Source organism: Muscardinus avellanarius, assembly GCF_963383645.1.
Source record: "Muscardinus avellanarius genome assembly, chromosome: 3".
In the NCBI taxonomy this organism is placed as follows: domain Eukaryota; kingdom Metazoa; phylum Chordata; class Mammalia; order Rodentia; family Gliridae; genus Muscardinus; species Muscardinus avellanarius.
In genome coordinates, this window is record NC_137788.1 from 72,217,198 (window position 1) to 72,234,169 (window position 16,972).

At 34.8% G+C, this 16,972-nt stretch overlaps 1 protein-coding gene across 23 annotated transcripts in view; it reads left to right on the top strand.

The window, feature by feature from the left end:
* Positions 1-14,980, top strand: part of ADGRL2 (adhesion G protein-coupled receptor L2) — a gene marked incomplete at both ends in the record, with an annotated part of 154,781 nt that extends 139,801 nt beyond the window's left edge. For 3 of the 23 annotated variants that reach the window (XM_080690926.1, XM_080690906.1, XM_080690910.1), the window contains 5 exons: positions 2,862-2,953; positions 4,804-4,972; positions 7,883-8,011; positions 8,557-8,653; positions 14,226-14,980. In XM_080690926.1, the coding sequence (XP_080547052.1) occupies positions 2,862-2,953; positions 4,804-4,972; positions 7,883-8,011; positions 8,557-8,653; positions 14,226-14,980 (1,242 nt within the window). Of the gene's footprint in view, positions 1-2,861; positions 2,954-3,768; positions 3,814-4,097; positions 4,125-4,803; positions 4,973-7,882; positions 8,012-8,556; positions 8,654-10,634; positions 10,764-11,000; positions 11,083-11,654; positions 11,673-13,473; positions 13,512-14,225 lie in introns of those variants that run through there. The other 20 variants (XM_080690905.1, XM_080690916.1, XM_080690922.1 and 17 more) reach the window with 16 other exon arrangements.
* Between the last annotated feature and the right edge of the window lie 1,992 nt (positions 14,981-16,972).

The window sequence follows — 16,972 nt, forward strand, 5'->3', positions numbered from 1 at the left end:
TGGTCTTAACTAGAACAAAAATGTCTTTTTCAAAAAGTACTTTGATCATATTAGCTTTAAGTGTATTTCCATATAGGTATATTTCGCTTTCTTACTTCAGTTTAATTGAAAATTGCTTTTCTGCCAGGCGTGGTGGCGCATGCTTTTAATCCCAGCATTTGGGAGGTGAAGACTGGAGGATCAGGTTAAAGGACAATCTCAGCTACTTAGTGAGGCACCTTGCAAATCAGTGAGAACCTATTTCAAAAATAAAGAATAAAAGAATTAGGGCTCGGGGTGTCACTCAGAGGTAGAATGCCCTTGGGTTCCATCCCCAGTACCTAAAAAGAGAAGAGAAAAAGAAACTGCTTTTCTTCTTAAATACTGCATTTATATGATTTAATAATTTCCTTTTTACTTTTCACAGCATACTTTACTCATCCCCATTTTTTTCATGTTTACATCCCTAATGTTCCTTATAATTGTATACATGGTAGTGAATAATAACTTTTCCCCCTTCTGGGATGTATTACTACTAATATTTATCTCTAAGGTGATGAGAAGGGTAATTAATTTGCTTAGAAAATAAATAAATACCAAATTGTGGCCCAGTTGTGCTTTAGGAAACTACCCTAGATCTAGAAGTTAGGAATAAAAGAAAAAAAAATCAGAACATTCAAAAAGAAGGAGAGAAAGAGTAAGGATTCTAAGTCTGTAAAGCAGATCATCTTAACCAATGATAGTCCTCAGTTCATTTTTTTTACCCGGCTTTTGGGTTGTTTGTTTTTAGGATATTTATGGTGTTATTCTCTCTTAACCATTCTTTAACTATTCAAAGTTTCTGTTCTAAAAAAGTAATAACATTTAGTCTTTTTAACAAAATTAGAGATACATTTACCATGTTTCTTTAAAAATCTAATCAGTATTTACTAAAAACCTAACCAATATTATCACCTGGGTCTTGGTAACTTCTCAAAGGCAGAAACTCAAGCACAACACAGTAAGCTCAATCGTATGTGAAGCAGGCAGACCACTTAGTATTTGTGGAATGAAACGTATCTCATGGTGATCTCTCTGAATCTTCACACATTTACTTATTTTGTGATCACTCAAGTCATCTTTAAAAAATAAAGCAAGAAAATGTTTCTACAATTTTATTTACTTTTGTTCCAGTTAAGAACATTAAGGAATTAAAATCTTTAATTTTTAAATATGTTAAAACAAAGGACAGCTTTTGTCTTCAAGTAATTAATGTGGAAGGGTAGCATGCTGTCTACCAGCACTCTCAAGTTATTCCCATTAACCTCATTTTGTCCCTTAAAAGGAAGTTCTACATCTAAGAGAAATAATAAGACACACTAGGCAAAATGATAAATGGGCTTAGAGTAAAGCCTTTGCTCTGTTCCCAAACTCATCATTAGGAAAGACTTGGAAATTTTAATTTATTGCCCTGTGCAATCTTCCCTAATTATAAAATCAGAAGTCATGATGAATGGGTACAGTAATGCCATCATTTGATCATGTGGCATGTGCCTCAGTGGAAAGGATCATATCACTGTAACAAAGTTATGGTGATTGTCTGTCACTGAGGAATTGAATTCATCCATAAGTATAGTGGGGTCCTTTTCTGAATATACCATTTGGGTTGGTACTCTCTTAAGTCATATGAAGCTCTCAAAATAGCTTTGGTGGCTTTTTTTTGGGGGGGGGGTTGTTGTTGCTTTATTCCTGCCTTTTAAAAATAATTTTCCAAAATAAAAAAAAGTAAAAAATGCAGGAGCAGCTGGACATGGATGGTGCACACTTGTAATCCTAGCATTTGGGAGGCTGAGACAAGGAGGATCACGGTTCAAAGAGAGCCTCAGCTGCTTAGTGAGGCTCTTTGCAACTCAGAGACCATGTTTCAAAACAAAGAATAAAAATATAGGGCTGGGCGTGTAGCTCAAATGTAGAATGCCCCTGGGTTCCATTCCCAGTACTGGGGAAAAAAAAAAAAATCCAGGAAGCAGTCTAGGTTACTTTTATTTTTTAAGTAAAAATAGAACTGTCTCCCTTTCATCTTTCGCCAGGTGTCTATAGAAGCAAGTGCCAATTTCCAACCTTTGTCTCTCCTCAGTCAAAACACAACCCCTTTCCTCTGAGTTCACACTTTTTGACCTCTCAGAGTCCCAGACCTTCTATGTTAGATTCCATCTTTCCCAGCTTGCTTTGTTTGCACCAGAGTAAACCTGGCACAGTAAATTGTTTGAAGAAGTCAAAACAGCCTTTTATGTTTAATTTACCAACTTCCTTAACATACAGAGACACTGGGAAAAAGGGCTGATGGCTCTTTACAATTAAATATCAGATTTAATTGTTAAAATAGAATAGTTTCCATATATTTCAGTTGCTTCTTAGAGTTACCTCAGAAATAGATTGTGCAAATATTATTAATCTCATTTAATCGGTCAAAATCAAGACCTAGACTGTCATCCACATCTCATGATTCCAAACCCAGGGATTCTTCTGTTACAGATTAGATGATGTCAATGCTCCTAGGAAATTCTCTTCAGTGTTCATCAGAAAGCATTTAGGCCCTGGAGTACATCTAGCTAAAGAAACTAATTTGAGTTTTCTAATTTATTTAATCATTACCACATGATACTGACTTAATGAGGTAGCAATTTCATGTCAAATGATCTATTAAAGAATTGATCATACATAGCCGGAGTTTTTTTTTTTTTATGTAGACTGAATTTGTTCATTGCAGGCATAAGCTTATATTGAATCAGTGTCTACATGCTATTGATATTTAACGGCACTAGCTCATTGACTGTATTTGCACATCTTAATTTTTTTACTCTGTGTTTATAATGATGTAATTTCTTTATTTGCTCTAACAGCTAAATATTATCTTCCTGGTGATCACATTGTGCAAAATGGTGAAGCATTCAAACACTTTGAAACCAGATTCTAGCAGGTTGGAAAACATTAAGTAAGTATTTCACATTTTAATTTTCACACTTGACAAGCCAAGTAAAAGATATTCTCCACAAGGAACACGGGTATTTCTGCCTTCCGTGAACTGTAGACATTATTCAGAATGAAGTTTTACTGATAAAGTTTTTGAGTCTCACTGCTGCCATGTTATAGCCATTGGTCAAACATGAGATTATTTTGTTTTGGTCTAGAATGAAGAATTGTTGCAGTGGCTTCATGGAAATTTCTTATCACTGTAGCAATTTTATTTTAGTTAAAATGCAGTTGAAAATGACGTTCCCGTTTGCATGGCTGATACGATTATATTAAGTTTGTTTTGCTAAATGACTTTTTGATTTAAGGATTCTGAGCAGTTTCTTCTCCTAATCCTGTTTTCCTAGGAGAATTTACTCTATTACTATTGTTAACTTGAAGATTATCTGTTGTTTTCATGCTACTTAAACAAATGTTTACTTATCTCAGTGTTACTGCAGTTTTCTATCAATGGAAAAAATGCTATCTAATTAACAAGAAATTGATAGCTCTTGATTCATTAAATCATCTTATGGAAGCATTTTCAGAGTTATTTTTAAAATGTGAACCTTAATTTAGAACTTGAGATATTCAAGCTGCTTATAATGGGATTGTAAAAAATACTATTTTCAATGTAAAAAATGGCAGATCTATAGTAAGGATAAATTTTTAAACTTTAGTTGTTTTAGATAGGTTAGTGCCAGCTTCATTGCATGTTGCATGGTAAGAGAGAGAGCTAATCTTTAGCATCTCTCTCTTTTCTTCCTTTTCCTCTTTCTGTCTTCTCATCTACACCAGTAATTACCGTGTTTGTGATGGCTACTATAATACGGACTTACCTGGGTAAGGTAGAACCCTACATTAACAAATTTATGGCATGATTTATATTTTTTACAAATCCGTCAATATCATGAATTGCCCTTAATTTTTATAATTATTTTGGAATATCTAATTTGCTGTAGTATTTTGAAACTATAATATGCCTTTATTTTTTAATTGCTTGCCTCTGCATTTTGACTTTCTTAATTTTGACTAGTTTATAAAATATATAAATGCTTTCTTATTACTTTCTATTTTAATTCTGTCTAATAATTTTGTTTCTCTTTTCTGCTTATAATGCTTTCTAGCTATGAAGATAATAAGCCATTTATCAAGTAAGATCATTAGTTAGACATGGAATGCACTGACTTTAAATCCTTCTCATTCCGTCCTATTTTCTACAGTTCTTTTTTCCTTAAGCTATTCATGATGAAATCTCTCCAAAATTATTTTATTTTGAAGTTGTCCTCATGTTTTTATCTCATTTCAGCTAGGCGTCTTCATGCTTTAGTTATGAAACCTTAGGTTCACCTAAGACTAGTCTGTTAGATTTTGAAGTTCAGGTGTTAAGTGATTATCTGCCATTTAACCTTTCTGTCTGTGTCCCATTATTCAGTGTCATATGAGTTTACCACAGGAACAGAAATATAGAAGTCAGCTACTTAAGGACTCCTTAATTTCTTTAACCAAAATGCACCTAAAAGTCAAGAAAGTCATGGGGGATATTTTACACCTTGTATTTCCATATAGTTTTGCTACCTGTTTGTCTATTCTGGAGTAAGAAAAGGTCATACCTGCTGTTGCTGTTTTCACTGGAGACTGCAGTACTAAATGCTATTGTTCTTTCTTAATCAATGAAAGGTTAAAGACAAAATCCTGTTGAATTTGAAAGTGAACCTAGAGAAAGTCAACTGCTACTACTGATACATTAATAAATAAGCGTAATAAGTGTTTGGGTTTTTTTCCCCTTCTCGTTGAACCCATTAAAAAAAAGAACTTGCTTTATTTTTTCAGGTCTTGGGTGCTTGGCGCTTTTGCTCTTCTGTGTCTTCTTGGCCTAACCTGGTCATTTGGGTTGCTTTTTGTTAATGAGGAGACTATTGTGATGGCATATCTCTTCACCATCTTTAATGCTTTCCAGGGAGTGTTCATTTTCATCTTTCACTGTGCTCTCCAAAAGAAAGTAAGTGAACAAAACACCTATGGGCGCGACTTGCTCTTTCTATGATGTGAAACGATAGATGCCCTAGAGAAGGTTTTAAGTTGCAGCTGTCATTTACTTAGTATCATCATATTTTTATTAATAGTAATACCTGCCTAGAAAATCAGGCTCCACGTAGAAAATTGGTTAAGACCAGTCAACTTTTGGATCTCAGTTTGGGAATGTTGTATACTAGATATTTATGTTGATGGGGTATGTAAGGTTTTTTGCTCACATGGTATATAAGATTGAAAAATAAATAAGTAAAAAAAAAACCCAAAGATTAGTGGAATTAGGAATATAGTGGTCCAAAGTGAAATTGAGCATAAGAATAAATCATGATACTTTTAAAAACACAAACATATAAAATATACTATTAATATTGCCCTTTGAGTAGTTTTGAAAGACTTAAAAGACAATTTATATATTTAAAAAATGTTCTCAGTGCATTATTTTAAAAGGCAACAATTTAGACTTCACGTCTTAATAGGTTGTCCTGACTTCATGCTCAGTGAACTCAGCAAAAGTGATTCAAAAATTAAGGTTGAAAATAAAAAACTTAAGTTTGTAACAAGATGGAAGCCTAAAAGAATTGCCTAGCTGCCATTTCTGCTTAAAATTTCTGTGCCTTTCACAAGGTATCATCCTTCCCCTGTCTGCATATCTAATGTAGTCTTTTTATTCTGTTATTACTAGTTGGTCACTAAATTGAACAAGAAATAGAATTGTGAAAGTGAAAACTATTATGTTTTCAGTCCTGACAAGATGATAGTGTTGTTACTTCCATCGGTTGTGAATAAGCTATAATTTTGAGATAATGACAGTGGGCTGTGCAGCACTGACAGATAATGTACATTCACAGCAATATAGGCATTAGGCAAAACTAACACCGGAGGGTATTATTTGGATAAAATACCATTTTGATTGCCATTGTCTTGGTTATACAGCATTTCAGAGCAGTTAATAGCTATTAAATGTGTAGAAAAAAAAATTGTGAAGTATCATGCATTATTTAATAACATTGAACTTTAACTTTTCTAAACATTGTAGAAACATAACCTTAGTACTTGTTTTAGTTTTTTATATACTTCTTATGTAAATGAGCAGTCTGTATACAAGAATATGATCACATATTCATAATCTGTGGGCTGTTATACCAAAGATATCTGACATGAAGCATAGACTTAAATGTAGAAAACGTGAAGTTGTTATTATTTCTTCACATAGTTTTGTGAATTACTTGAGAAGGAGAATTCACTGAGGTTTGTACATTAACAACTACCTTTAAAAGTATCATGTTGCACTTCTTTTGAACATGTTCTGCTTAGTCTTGGACACAACCTATTGGGCGCTGCTGGGACAGCGTTAAGAACCTGATAGAAATACTTATACATTAAAATCGTGGTTTTTGCTGCTTGAATGAGCATATTTAGGCCAAGAAAATGTTTTGAAAGCTCAGCCATGTTGTTATTTGTTCTAATGGGTATGATTAAATAAGGCCAAGAGGCTGAAAATGCAAATGCACTTAGATTTAAAGATTATCTAGTGATTTTAGTTTTCTCTTTTCTCTCCTTCCTTTCTTCTTCCCTTCCCTCCCCTCCCTCCTTTCCTCCCTCCCTCCCTCTTTCTCTTTCTTTCTTTCTTTCTTAATTGAACCCAAGAGCATTCTACCTTTGAGCTATACCCCCAGCCCTATTTTTTCATTCTTTATTTGAAATAGGGTGTCGCTAAGTTTCACAGGACCTCACTGAGTAGCTGAGGCTGGCCTTGAACTTTTGCCCCTCCTGTCTTAGCCTCCCAAGTACTAGGATTCCTGGCATGCCTTTAATTTTCTAATTTAGCTGTGAATGAGTGTCAAAGTGTGAAAGTCTTTGTAAGCAAATACTAGAATTGTTGGGTGGGAGGCTTTGAGTAGTTCTGTCATCTACTAGGGAAAGTATTCCCTTATGTAATTTCTCCTTCCTGTTTGTGTTATAATTTCAAAGTCTGACTAATTTACAATATAACATGTTTATATGCCAGTATAGCTGTTTACAATTCAGCAGTTTTGCCCCGCCTCCCAATTCTATTCCACTTCTCTAGGAGAGGCCCATGTTTTATCAGTTCTTTGGACTTTACTGTTTAAAGGTGGTCCTAAACTTCCTTTTAGAACCAACACCTTTTCTATCTATGCATATATCCAAGCTTCAGAAGGAAAGGGAAATTACCTGGGTAACTAATGTGAATGGAAATTGCATAAATAGTTCTCTTCTGTGCTAATGGAGTGAGTAGACATCTTAGACTCTACACTAAATGTTAAAGCTAGACATATTAGAAAATGAAGCATTCTACCCTAATTATTGGCAAATGTATCAAAGTACTTTTTTTTTTTCTTTTTTCTTGTGCTAAGAAGACTGTCTTTACAAAAAAAGAAGTTACCCATAAAGCAATCCAAAGAGGTTTTTGTATTGACCTACCTAAGAGGACCTGACGTATGTTAGATCTTACATGACTGAAATACAGTTTGGTTAGACTTAATCAAGTGAGAAAACTTAAATTTTTTTTTGTCTGACTTTCTTAGCATGAAATATAAAGTGAAGTTACATAGATAAAATAAAATGTTATATTGATATCAAATTAGTAACTAACATTTGCATAGTAGAGTACAAAGTATTTCCACATGTACCAAATTTCAAAGGTCCTACTTGGCAGTCAAGTGGTCAGAGATATTTCTCTGATTCTGTTTTAGCAATTTCAATTGAAATTGATTTTGCAAGTTCAATTTGTTTTCCCTACAGGTAGGTGTTAGTGGGATTTTAATTCTTTTTGGTTGTCTCCACTGTTCATTTAATTAAAAAGAGAGAAAGAGGCATGTTCATAGTAATTCCTTTGTCTCATAATTATTCATTGCAGGTACGAAAAGAATATGGCAAGTGCTTCAGACACTCGTATTGCTGTGGCGGCCTCCCAACTGAGAGCCCCCACAGTTCTGTGAAGGCATCAACCACCAGAACCAGTGCTCGGTATTCCTCTGGCACCCAGGTAACACAGAGTTTGACAGCGTCTTTAATTAACCTTATTTATAGGAAGCCTACTGAGACATGTTCTGTTTAGATGCACTAATTGTTTCCTCATTATAATGATCTAGGTAGTAAATTCTAGCATTTTTTTAAAGCATCTCAGTCCTAATTTCTTCTTAAAGATCTACAAAACAGTGTTTATTTAGGTGTGAATATCCTTTTGGAGGAGGCAAGTTCTTTGAGAAGTATGTCATCATCAGTTAAATATCCTAAGGTTATATAAGCACAGGGCACTTAATTAATATATGTTGAGTCATCAGTCATCTGCATTTTTTAAGAAAGTCATTCAGTAGCACTTTTTTAAGAGTTGAAGATTGAATACTCCTTAGTAAAAAAGGAACATTGCAGTAGAGATCTCTTCAGTTTTAGACCAGAAACAAAACACATTCTTTAAAAAAAAACAACTGTCAATCCCACACAGATTGTTTAGCCTGAATCTTGGTGTATTTTTTAATAAGGTAAGCTTGAGAAAACTAACCTATCTGTCTTGCTATTTTATGTTGATAGAGTCGTATAAGAAGGATGTGGAATGACACTGTGAGAAAACAATCTGAATCTTCTTTTATCTCAGGTGACATCAATAGCACTTCAACACTTAATCAAGGTCAGTTATTAGGAAAATTTGAGTTTACAATATATAATATAAATTTTGTCCTTTTTGTCAATTTAGATTCCTAGACAAAGTGTTGAACTTTTCTTATAGGTTTGTATCACAGATTCTTAAATCTGTTGAGTCAACTTTCATCATCATTTATTAAATTACCTATAAGTTCAATAGTGTAATGCAAAAATATGATGTTAAGCTGGGCACAATGGCATGCACCTATAATCCCAGTACTTAGGCTGCTTAGGAAAATTACAGGTTCCAGGCCAGTGTCAGCTTTTAGCAAAGCCTTCAACAACTTAATGAGATACTGTTTCAGAATAAAACATAAATAAAAATAAAGTATATCTCAAAGTAGAAATCCTCTGGGTTCCGTCCCCAGTACCAACCCCTCAAAAAAAAGAAAAGAAAAAAAGAGAGAGAGAGGGAGAGAGAGGAACCCGGGGGAGTGGTGGTGGTGGTGGTGAGAATTAGTCCATTGGCAGGCAAACACACACACACACACACACACACACACACAGGAGAAGGCTAGAAAAAATAATTATTGAAAACATACTTTGTCACAAATTAAAATGTTTCCCGAGAGTGTGGATATTTCTTTTTCCTAACCAAGACATTTATAAAAGTTTTTTTTCTTAAAATGTTAATATAAATTAGAATAACTGCTATTTGTATAAAAAAGTGCCAATTCTACAGTGATAATTTGCAAAATTTTATAAAGCTCTTTTTTACATTTTTCGAAGTAATAAATGCAATAACTCTTATAGCATCTTTAATCTTTAAGCAAAATTAAAATACATGAAAGCTTATAAAATAAGTTTTTCCATGTTGCTTAAATGTCTACAGTAGCAAATTTAAATTTGTCATAAATCAATATATTCCTTAAAAATGCTGGAAAATGAAATAATATAGCATGATGATGTAGGCATTTCTAAATAAAAGCGCAGTAAATGGCAATCAAGTGTTTTAACAAATTACGCTATTGTGTTGATCCTTGGAAAGATAATTTATCCAGTTATTTTCAGTTTGATGGCATTGATTTGTAATAAAATATAACAAAGTTAGAGCAACACAATACAAATATTAATGACAATTTTAATTATTTGACAAGATCCTGGTTTAAAATGAAAAAAAGGGAATATTGTAACATCAGAAACCAACCTGTACTTTAAAGTACTTTAGTCAAATTACATTAATTATATAAAACATAATTCATAGGTAAAGGTTTGTACTTTTTAAATTTTGAATGAGTGAAATGTGTCTTTGTTTTATTGATTTGATGTTTTATCTAACTCTCTTAAGAAGTCTATCAAAAAGTAAATTTTTTACTCAAAGATTCATTTTTGAAACCTGGCAAATGAAATTTCAAAACAAAACTTCCTGTTATATAGAGTTTGTGAATGGTCTCATAATTCATTTTACCCAGGAAAATCGTTTTCCCTCAGCATGTACGCTTTTGCATTTACTAAGGGAAGCTTTTTGCAATGTGTCGTAATTTTTACCTGTTTGTGAAAGTTGTTTTCCCTCCTGCTTGTATCAAAGTTGATATTAACACAGATGTTTTCATGAGGGATAATCCCACACCTGTAAATCTGAAAGTTTGAGATTCCCTCTTCTGGGCTTCAGTGATGACGCTTTTTAAAATTAAGCAGTAACATCTTGAAACATAATGTTGATCTCTATGCATTTAATTGCCATTTTTGTTTAACAGTGATTTTGTATAAATTAGTAAATGTCATCTTCAGCAGGTGTTTACTTGGGGGACTTAGAAAGCACCTGTGAATTACTGAAATTTAACTTCCATATCCCTTTTCTCCTTCAAATTAGTAGTTCAAATACAGTCAGAAAACTTCAACAAGATTTTCCATTGCCAACTTATCCACTACACTGAAGAATTTTCTTAAAAATACTACAACTGTAACACTAAAATAAGAAAACTGATATCTTTTTTTTTTTTCTTTTTTCTTTGTTTTTGCTTTAGGAATGACTGGCAATTACCTACTAACAAACCCTCTTCTTCGACCCCACGGCACTAACAACCCCTATAACACCTTGCTCGCTGAAACAGTTGTATGTAATGCCCCTTCAGCTCCTGTATTTAATTCACCAGGTGTGCTTATACTTACAAATAAAACGACCTTTCTTTGCTGCTAAACAGAGCCCTGATCTTTGCCCTGTTTCTAAAATATTCAAGTTGCCATATATTTATTATTATTATTACATCCTTAATTTCTCAAAATGAAAAAAATATGGGACTGCCCATGCCAGGATTCTAAAACTGCACTATATTATAGTGGAAGCGCAGTCATGATAGCATTTACAATATTTATCCATGTTTTTAACACAGGTGGCATAAATCTTAATATATTATTACAGGACTGACATCACATGGTCCGAGAGCCCATCTTCAAGATGTATATCATTTAGAGGTATCCTATCTATATAATATATTGTTCAGTTGACTCTAAAGCTTGCTGACAAAATTTGCTTCTGGAATTGAGCTAGCTAATGAAGAGAATTTGGATGTTTAGGTATAGCAATCTACATCCGGCATTGTCAGTATAATCAAACTATAGTATAGTGCAGCTTTACAGTAGTTTTTCTTTTTTCTTAAGGAAACTTTGAGAATACAGTTAATATTAATTAAGGAAACTTTTAGAATACAGTTACTATTAGTCAGTTTATACCTATTGTGTTTAATTGGGGGAGGGGGAGAGTTTGTCACTAACCTATCCGTATTTACTCTGCTTTCTAATAGCTTATATTTTTTAAAAAAATATGTAAATATTTAATATTAACCAAATTTTCAAGATTTTGGTAAAATTTTTATAATTGTTGCTAGCATATAATTTTTTTTATATATGAATAATAGTTTCCACTAAATTAAACACAGAACCAAGTTTCTGGTTTTGTTTTGTTTTTCTTACAATTATTTTTTAACGTAACTGCAGCTTCTCTTTTCATTCTCTTGTTTTCTTACTTTCCTTACGCTTTCCTCTAGCAACCTACAGAGAGACAAGTATGGGAGTAAAACTTAACTTTGCCTATCAAATGTAAATTTTTTCAGCATGATTTTTAATGGGCACAATTAAAACATAACTAGCAGTCATGAAGTAGACTCAGCGGGCAAGTGGTTCACAATTTGCATCTAAAATGCTACCAAATTCACACAGTACACCTTTCTGTACTGCCTTTTGTCAGTAATAGAGGTCTGTAGCAAATGCTGTTCGTACTTAAGTATATGCGATGCTGAAATAATTTGCTCGATAAAGCCTGAAGTACTGTCAGCCAAAATGCTTAATAATTGACTTATCATTTCTGCATTCCCACAGTAATCTTGCTACAGGCTGTGGAAAGTCTTCAAGTGAATTACCTGAACTTGGGCAGAAAAAGATGCCTCTTCAAAAACCAAAGAAGCCTTAAATCTGCAGTATATCATAGAAAACACCTTTTATATTTATTAAGCCATGATAAAAAGAAATGTATGAAAAGATTGAGCCTTGGCAGGGGAAACACATACTTTCCTGTTATTCATAAGTCACCTACAACTTAGAGTACCCAATGTTTTCTAATGGTGGATCTTACAAATAAAGATTGGGGCACATACAGATTTACAAACTAGAAATTTTTTTTTGTCAAACAGGCTAAATGAAGCCTTACAAATAACTATATTAATTTCATTTTATACCTGGAATATAATACACATTGAATTGTCATATTTTCAAATGTAGGAAGTTGGGTAGGTCAGAGTTTTTAAAAAGATGTGGGTGACTTACAGATATATACTCTCCCCTGTATTCTCATTTTGGCAAATGATAAATTTGGCCAAATATTATCAGATATTTACTGCTCATAAAGTCTATGCCACACAGCGATTTTTGTTGGTTGGTTTTCTGAAAGTGAGTTTTCTAAGATATCTGCAGCTTTAAGAGTGGAGTGAGCCCTGCAAAGGGAAATTTCCTATTTTTCTAAGAACTAAAGCTTTTCCTAAACTCCTCCAAGCCTTGCATACAATGCAGCAGCCTCACAGTGGTCAGTTTCATTTCAATAACATCATTTCATTCTTTTTTGTTTGTTTGTTTGTTTTTTTTGTGGTTTTTTTTTTACAGACCTATCTGTAGACAAGTGATTTTTTTTTCCTTCTAGGATTTTGAGAATGAATAACCTAACTTTCCATTGTGCAGACCATTTAATTCTTTCTCTCTCTCTCTTTCTGTCTTTCTCTCTCTCTCATTTGCTTGAGAAGCACTGTGATGTCTTAGTTTACATGTTTACGTGTCTTGTAAGAAATTACAACTGATTCAAATAGAGCATGACACCATGTTTTTTTTCTTCCTGAACCTCTCTTCATATCTCAAGCAGATTTATCCAATCTTTCATTCCTTTAGAAATAAAAGTATATTAGCCAAGGCTGACACTCCTTTCCCATTCCATAGTTAATATCTATTCTTGGTTTAATTTCTGTGACCCATACTTAAGAAATCTCTAACATTTCTCCGTTCGACTTGCATGCCCATGGTGTCTATGGGCCAGTCTTGAATAGGAGACTCTCTGCTGGTTCATTCGGTGCTGTCACTGTGACTGATGCAGACTGCAGGGCTGCAGGCAAACTTTGACCATGAGAAGCCTGGGGCCATTGCTATGAGAGATATTACTAGTACCAAAAGAAATAAAAATAATAGGAAATATAAAACACAAAGTAAAGGCTGCTATTGCTGGTAATCTGATTTGTTGAACCCTTGCTCTGACTAAGTTGCTGAGAAGCTTAGAAATTCTTCATCATGTTACAATAAATCATTTTACTTTCTTTTATATATCAGCTACTCTTAGGCCAGATAGCCTGAGCAGACAGACATGATGTGAGTTGTCCAAAGTGAGTCATTCCACCTGCCGTCTGTCGTGTTGTTGGATGGTGCTTGTGGGCCCCTGGTCCAGTCAGTATGAGAGATGGCTGTCTCTGTTGAACATGAAATCTTTGTATCTGTCCATTTTTTTTCATTCTTTTTTTTAAATTTCATCTCCAGACAAAGGAAATGTTAGAATGTCGTTTTAAAAAGTTGCTTGCCAATCTCGTGGGTTTATGTTGTGCATTTGCCTTTCAGTTTTGTATGTGACTTATTCCCTTTTAATTTAGTGTTGTTTAGGACAAATTCTGTTAATTTTATTTTTATAAACCATAGTCTTGTACTTTAAAATGTAAATGTCACTAATTAATTGCTTTGCATTAACTATGCAAGGGCATGGAGTGAAGTCTTGTTTTGTCAGAGTGCCAGAGATTTGACCCAAAATCATGTGAATACCTATCGTCTCCCCCAAATTGATCAAGTAATATTCTGAATGCCATTTTCCCTCCCTGGAAAACAGTATTATTTTTTTTTAACACTTTCTCCTGTAATCTGAGGGGTTGCAACTGTTGACAGTTGGGAATGCGGGAAAGCTTGGCACTTTCCAAGTGTTAGCTTTCAAATACAACTTTGTCCTGAACGACATTAAAAAGTTTTGTACAAAAGAACTAAAGTTTCTTGAGAAAGGAGCCGAGGTGGTAACGGTAACTCCCCCCTTTCTGTTCCAGGACATTCACTGAACAATGCCAGGGATACAAGTGCCATGGATACTCTACCGCTAAATGGTAATTTTAACAACAGCTACTCTCTGCGCAAGGGGGACTATAGCGACAGTGTGCAGGTCATGGACTGTGGACTGAGTCTGAATGATACGGCTTTTGAGAAAATGATCATTTCAGAGTTAGTGCACAACAACCTCCGGGGCGGTGGCAAAACCCACAACCTGGAGCTCACGCTGCCTGTGAAACCCGTGATTGGAGGCAGCAGCAGTGAGGATGATGCCATTGTGGCCGATGCGTCATCTTTAATGCACGGTGACAACCCTGGTCTGGAGCTCCATCACAAAGAACTGGAGGCCCCACTCATTCCCCAGCGGACTCACTCCCTTCTGTACCAACCCCAGAAGAAAGTGAAGCCTGAGGGGACTGACAGCTATGTCTCCCAGCTGACTGCGGAGGCCGACGACCACCTCCAGTCCCCCAACAGAGACTCTCTGTACACGAGTATGCCCAACCTTAGAGACTCTCCCTACCAGGAGAGCAGCCCCGACATGGAAGAGGACCTTTCTCCCTCCAGGAGGAGTGAGAACGAGGACATTTACTATAAAAGTATGCCAAATCTGGGAGCTGGCCATCAGCTTCACATGTGTTACCAGATCAGCAGGGGCAATAGCGATGGTTACATAATCCCCATTAACAAAGAAGGGTGCATCCCGGAAGGGGACGTTAGAGAAGGACAGATGCAGCTGGTGACCAGCCTCTAGTAGCTCAGCTGAGGAATTCCACGGGCCACATGCAAGTATTAATAAGTAAATAGACTCCGTGGGCCCCGGCTCTCCTGCAAACTCCACTCGAAGAGGCGACTCTGTTGACCTGTGGTTCTCCGGTGTTAAAAAAAAAAAAAAAAAAAAATGACTGAACCTTGCAGTTCTGTGAATTTTTATAGAACATACAAAAACTTTGTATATACACAGAGTATACTAAAAGGAATTATTTGTTACAAAGAAAAGAGATGCCAACCAGGTATTTTAAGATTCTGCTGCTGTTTAGAGAAATTGTGAAACGAGCAAAACAAAACTTTCCAGCCATTTTACTGCAGCAGTTTGGGAACTAAACTTGTAAATATGGCTGCACCATTTTTGTAGGCCTGCATTGTATTATATACAAGTGGTAGGCTTTAAAATCCTGTGGGACAAATTTACTGTACCTTACTGTTCCTGAAGACTTGGAAAAGCAGGAGAGATATTCTGCATCAGTTTGCAGTTCACTGCAAATCTTTTACATTAAGGCAAAGATTGAAAACATGTTTAACCACTAGCAATCAAGCCACAGGCCTTATTTCATATGTTTCCTCAACTGTACAATGAACTATTCTCATGAAAAATGGCTAAAGAAATTATATTTTGTTCTATTGCTAGGGTAAAAATAAATACATTTGTGTCCAACTGAAATATAATTGTCATTAAAATAATTTTAAAAGAGTTTGAAGAAAATATTGTGAAAAGCTCTTGGTTGCACATATGTTAGGAGATGTTTTTTCTTACACTCTGTCATGGTAAGTTCTACCTGTTTTCACTTATTTTCCACTGTATACAGTGTTCTGCTTTGACCAGTTAGTCTTTCTTCTTACATTTAAATTTCTTATTGCCAAAAGGACGTGTTTTATGGGGAGAAAACTCTTCAAAGCCAGTTACGCCATGCCTTGCACAACGGTGGTGAGATCTAGAAAAGATTGTGTCATCCATCCCTTCGTTTATTCTTGAACGGAGGCCATGAGGCACTGGGCACTTCTCACAAACTTTCTAGTGAACAAAAGGTGCCTATTCTTTTTTAAAATATAGAATAAAACAAATATTACTCTTCCATATTCCTTCTGCCTATATTTAGTAATTAATTTATTTTATGATAAAGTTCTAATGAAATGTAAATTGTTTCAGCAAAATTCTGCTTTTCTTTTCATCCCTTTGTGTAAACCTGTTAATAATGAGCCCATCACTAATATCCAGTGTAAAGTTTAACACGGTTTGACAGTAAATAAATGTGAATTTTTTCAAGTAGTTAACGTGCACTTTTATGAGTGATACACAATTGACTTAACACATTGATACTTATCCACCCCTCTCTTCTCTTGGTCTAGGGAACTTCAAACTATGTATAACCCAAGGGTATAGAACAGAGTACAATTAAGTTGCCTGTTTATTTATTATTATTATTACTTTTTTTTTTTTGGTGGTACTGGGGTTCCTGGAAGCCCTTCTACGTCTGGGCTACACTCCCAGACCTATTTTTATATTTTTATTTGAAAACAGGGTCTCTTAAGCCAGCAAGGCTGGCTCCGAACCAGCGCGATCCTCCTGTCTCCGCCTCCCAAGCGCAGGGATTACAAGCGTGCGCCACCACGCCCGGCTTGCCTGTTTATTTTTATGCCCCAAAGAATATATTTCTATTCTACTTACCCATTTATTTATCACGTAATTTGGTAGATAAGTTTCAATAGGGAAATATTCTGAAAATATTTTTGTTTGTTGTACTGTACTTAAACTAAAAAAGACTTGGAAGTCTACCATCAAATTTGGGGATCATTAAAAAGGATTCTTCCCCCCTTAATTTCTGAGGCTGGTTTCACACCTTTTATCCTCCTATCTCAACTTCCCAAGTATTAGGGAAACAGGTGTGTACCACCATGCCTGGATTTTTTTTTTCTTAAATTGATTTTTCAGCAGTATATTGAGGAGAAATTCCTAAAACATATTTTA